Genomic DNA, 5,129 nt, shown 5'->3' with positions numbered 1-5,129 from the left:
TGATAACATTTGATCCTTTTCATCTTTAAAAAGAAGATCTTTTTAATAATTAGATTTCATATAAAAACTTTTTTTTTTTTAAGTGATTAGTGTGCGCCGGAAGAAACATTTATCTCGTTCTTTTCGCATTAACACACGCATATTTATGTTTAATTTAAACACTTTAAGTGAACTTTTTAAGAAAAACTGATACATATGATGAAACAATTTATATATATATTTTTTTTTCTTGTTTTTCATAAAAGATGTAAAGAATCGCAGTTCGCATAGGCTCTCTTTATTTAATTCTGTAAGTCTTGTGGCAGTGTATTTTACGCATAACAGGTTTTTTTTATTAGTCTGTATTTTACACCTATATATATATACGTACGTATATATATTTATACAAAAACGTAAGAGATAACGTCACGCAAACGCGTGTGTTCGATGAAAGTCGAATTTTTGAAGAATCGATTTTCAATAAATTAAGGATACTTAGATCGTTTTTTTGCGTATAAAATTCGATATACAACACGAGGATGATTTAGTTTAGAAAATAGGAAGAATTAAACAAACAAAAAAAAGTATAAAAATATCGAATTACCTTTAGGAAATGTTGCACTTTATACGCGTCATTTTTTTCAATAATTCGCACACTTGATGCGAAGAGGCAATACTTGAAAAGAGTTCGAAAGAGAACTAAAGAAATAAAGAAAGAAACCTTTTTTTACGTGAGGATGATATTTTAAAGCTATGTGTCCGGCCGCACTCTTATATACAAAACACATATACGTGGATGTATGCGCATACATGGAGAGAATACAAAGATCATACTATGTGCGTATCATATATCATAATTCGTACGTGCAATACATACGTTCACGATTGGAGCCATGTTTGTATGGCAGTTGCGTTAATCAGAGCAACGATAGTGAGCGACCTTGCTTGCGTCACAACGCCGGGGTTTTTTTTTTTTTTTTACTTTAAATAATACAAGAACGATGTTTTTTTTTTTTAAGAAGAACACAGAGCTCGGAGAAGACATCGCAAATGAATAAAAACGACGTAAAAACTCTTCGTAAAAGTGTTTTTTGTAACATCGTATATCAAGCGGCAATTCTAAAAATGGTGAAATTTTTATTTTTACGAGTTTTCGCAGGAGTGCGACACGCATTCGATTTCATCAAATATTAAAAATACTCGGTTCTTTCTGGCGTATCGGGAAGATAAAAAATTCAAGAACGCAGACAGAGAGAGAGAGTCTCGGAAATCCATCGCCGCGTCGAAACAAACAAGCTCGCTCATTACGGTTCCGGAAAAATTGTCTCTCCCTATTACATTCATTCTTCTACGTATTACAACACGACGTCACGCGTAAATATCGACACACCAAACTGAAAAATTGGGATAATAAAAGGTATATTGCGCGATGCAAATACAGTCCCTCTCTTAGAAAGTAGCAAACTTTTTGGCGTATTTTATTCCTTACGATATAAATTCATGTTATGTACAAGGAACATCTAACATCGTAGTGGCTATTTCTTCTTCTTTGTTTNTTTTTTTTTTTTTTTTTTGTTTTTGTTTATACACGTCTTCATCGTCGATTCGTATTGAGCCGTTTCGTCAGTTCTTTTGTTTTTTTTTTTTGTTTTTTTTTTCATCTCCTTTAATGTGATTCTAAACACATTCTTCTTTTCTCAACACTAACTACAGCGGAATAAATCGCATTTGATTTCCTCGCGCGGAATTTGATTGAGGTTACGATCGAGGTTCGATCTCGGAAATCGATCGGATTCTTATCGTCTTTCGTGTTTTTGACTTGGTGAATATTTACCGATATCCACACACCGACATTATCGTAAATAAAGTTTCGAGCACAGCGCTGATAAATATCAAAATTAAAGATCTGTTTTTTTTCTCAAAAAAGTCTTTTACATATTATATTATGTTGCATTGTTTTTGAACTTGTGTTTTATCTTTTAATTTACGTTGCGTACAAGAATAACTGTGTGTTAAAATGTTAAGTCTTTTGATTCCAATTATCTTGTTTTACTGAACTGCGTTCTCTTAAATGTTTTGCTTTTTAAAAAGATTCTAATATTTTCAGAGGAACAAAGGAACTCAAGATTCACACATATATCCTCGTCAATTTTTATTTTTCTTGACTTTTGATTTGTGTATCCTTCACTTCTCTCTCTTTCTTTCTGCTACATAATGCATTTTGATTGATCTTCCTCTTCCGTATTTGGTAGACACAATCTCGGTACGATCATCTCTCAATAATGAGATACTACTCCTCTCCCAGCACCCCCCTCCGTTCGGGAGCTCATGTTTCCCAGAATATCCTGCATCAACTCGTTGATGAATGAACAGCTCCTCTCAAAAGCAGTTTCAACGAGAATCGTGGCGGACCATCTAAAGCAAGGTCGACGCCGTGAGGACATCTGGGACGACAGGCTTCGGAGGGGGGTCCAAGCATCACACTCGCATCTCGCTCATCGTCGCCTGTGACACGCGACTCGAGACCGTTGCACTCTGTAGAAGAGGTTGGTTCTCCGGTGGACTTTTTGCTCTTGGTGGCGGAGGAGCTCGCGGAACCGTCAAGTGGATCGATCCGTTCGGAGGCCCCTGAGAAAGAAAAATTAGAAAGGTCAGTCTCTAAATTCAAAATTTTGTGACAAAAATTAAATTCAACATTATCCTACATTTGCGTGCGCAGTCAAAGTCAACAATTGTTTCGCGTAGTGTGTTTTGTGAAAATTTTAAATCGCGATTCCATTAATAAAAAAAAAAAATAAAAAAAAAAACCTTTCCTAGAGCTCTAAAGCGATTGGAATATTTGCGTGCGCGGTAACAGCGTTTCGTACTTTGTGATCACGATAATCTCGCGTTTATATTACGCTTTGCCTCGAATAATAAATTTCTAAACTATAAAGTTTTGAAAGACTTTGGCCGCGCGCGCGCATTGTGTTGCATGTTTGCGAACGCGAACTTTTTAGAACAAATATTAATATACGCATTTTCTTCTATCGCGCGAGCGATAAAGAAACTAATTTCTATGATATCACATTTTTGTGTAATTTTATTTTTCATATGTAAAAACTATCAATAATAAAACGAAGAAACTTCTTCTTACTTGATTTTGCGGATTCATGTCTTGAATGACGGAAGTTCGGGGCAGAGTGGCATGCTGCTGCTGATGCTGCTTCTGGTAATGATGTTGATGAGGCAGGGTGTGAGTACCTTGGCTTTGAAAGGGAGAGCTCGAATCGCCAGGAGGTCCCTTCATCACATTCCTATAACAAAAATTGTCATATTTGTTCTTTCTCGCGACAAATTTTATTTTTCAAAATATACAGAAAAGGGAAAAAAGGAGTAAATATACAGAATAGTGGGGAGCCCCCTCCGATCGGCTTCTCGTTCACATATATTGTAAATATGACCTTCCTGAGTACGTTTCTAAAAGTTGTAGCCGTCGCTCATTGTTTATAAAAAAGTTATGATCCAAAAAAGTTTCATAAATAAATCTTTTTCCCGACAACATATACATTTTTTGTGTGTCGAAAGCATGTAGGCAGAGGGGGGCTGCGCTCCTCCGCAGGTGGAAGGGCTTTGCCTCTCCCCCCTGCTCCCCCCTCGAAAAAAAATAGAAAACGACTTCTGATCAAGTGTCGTTAAAGCTCACGTACATACTATCGACATGAAGCGACCGGAAGTCGTTTTCCATTTTTTTTCGAGGGGGAGCAGAGGGGAGGGGCGTAGCCCCCCCTGTCTCCATGCTTTCAACACACAAAAAATGTACATGTTGTCGGGAAGAAAGATTTATTTATAAAATTTTTTTCATCATAACTTTTTTATAAACAATGAGCGACGACTAAAATCTTCATATTGTTACTCAGGAAGGTAATCTTAACCCTCTATGGGCCGAATTGTTTGCTGCAGACAACTTGCAAGGTATTTATTTTGACATTTCAGGTTGATGGCGCTGCCTAACCGTCATCAATATTGTTATTGGTTATTTCAGAGGCATTCTATAATTAAGACGTATACATCATCTTGTGAAAAAAACTAAAACTATTTGGTAAAATATGGATATATTAGCTTGAAAGTTACATGGGCCCATAGAGGGTGAACGAGAAGCCGATTGAAGGGGGCTCCCCCCTATTCTGTACTTTACCATAAAAAAAAAATACAAATAATATTATGTGATACCTCCTTAACATTTCGTTCTCAACGTCAACGATCACTTGGCCCCCGCCGGCAAAATGAGAATGCGGAGGTGGCGGTTGTTTCAGTTCTGTGAAACCGCGAGGACCACATTGTTGATTCAACATCTGTTGCTGCTGAAGGCTTTTCACTTCGAGTCGCGTTTTATCCCGTTGATAATAGACGCCCGCGAATATCAGAACATTCAGAATCAGTAGACTGCAGCCGATTGCTATTGTCACGCTCAAAGCCGTCGAATACGCCGCATAACTGCACATACGGAGAAAAACTTTAATTAATATCCAAAATTGCTTGAAAAGCAACGCGTTTCTTGCCGACAAAAAAAAACATAAAATTCAGCAATTAAAATGATAGAATAATGTTTGATTAGCGTTTTTTAAGATTTTCCGAGAGCAACATCTGCAAGCGAGAAACGCACAAACACACAGATAATTACCCGGCCGCGTCTAGAGCCAAAGTGTCGGTGCTGGTGTTATGGACGTTCTGAAGATTGGTACTCTGAATAAGGCTGACGCATGTTGTAATGCTGTAATCCGTTGTGGTTGGCGGATCTGTGCTCAGATTCTTTCTCTTGAATTCCTCGCTAATCCTGCTGAGCGGATCCGGTCTCACAAAACCATCGTACAAACTGGGATCGTTGTGGCTACGAAACAAATTATGTCTGGAATCGACATCCTCCATTCCGGCGCGATGAAGCTCCGGCACGAGGCGCAGCCAAACGGATAACTGATGCGCTCTGTAGTGATTTTTCATCTTCGGTTTCATTCCTGCAACGCAACAATAAAATGTACTTTTGATTACAACACGCTAGAGACACTAGTGTAACATAATATATATATATATATCAATATACTGTGCTATCGTTGACTTTTTTTTTTCTCTCTTACGTAAAAACATATTATATATGTATATATGTCATATAT

The 5,129-nt window shown here is 37.3% G+C and overlaps 1 protein-coding gene across 1 annotated transcript; it reads right to left on the bottom strand.

The window, feature by feature from the left end:
- Window positions 1-1,585: 1,585 nt before the first annotated feature.
- Window positions 1,586-4,971, bottom strand: LOC109858040 (neuroligin-2-like). The gene is made up of 4 exons (XM_020434915.1): window positions 4,643-4,971; window positions 4,192-4,455; window positions 3,116-3,275; window positions 1,586-2,607 (listed from the first exon to the last, which is right to left on the bottom strand). Exons 1-4 carry the CDS (start codon window positions 4,969-4,971, stop codon window positions 2,458-2,460), a joined length of 903 nt encoding a protein of 300 aa, XP_020290504.1. The 3' UTR covers window positions 1,586-2,457.
- Window positions 4,972-5,129: the final 158 nt, after the last annotated feature.

This window comes from Pseudomyrmex gracilis, unplaced genomic scaffold, assembly GCF_002006095.1.
Source record: "Pseudomyrmex gracilis isolate BER0280 unplaced genomic scaffold, ASM200609v1 scaffold_182, whole genome shotgun sequence".
Lineage (NCBI taxonomy): Eukaryota > Metazoa > Arthropoda > Insecta > Hymenoptera > Formicidae > Pseudomyrmex > Pseudomyrmex gracilis.
The sequence above is the reverse complement of the archived record's forward strand: the minus strand, read 5'-3'. Positions and strand labels throughout refer to the sequence as shown.

Coding starts and splice junctions, on each gene's coding strand:
- LOC109858040 (XM_020434915.1), bottom strand. CDS start 4,971: ATGAAACCGAAGATGAAAAATCACTACAGAGCGCATCAGTTATCCGTT. Junction 4,456..4,642: donor TTGGCTCTAGACGCGGCCGG/GTAATTATCTGT, acceptor CCGTATGTGCAG/TTATGCGGCGTATTCGACGG. Junction 3,276..4,191: donor GAGAACGAAATGTTAAGGAG/GTATCACATAAT, acceptor TTTTTGTTATAG/GAATGTGATGAAGGGACCTC.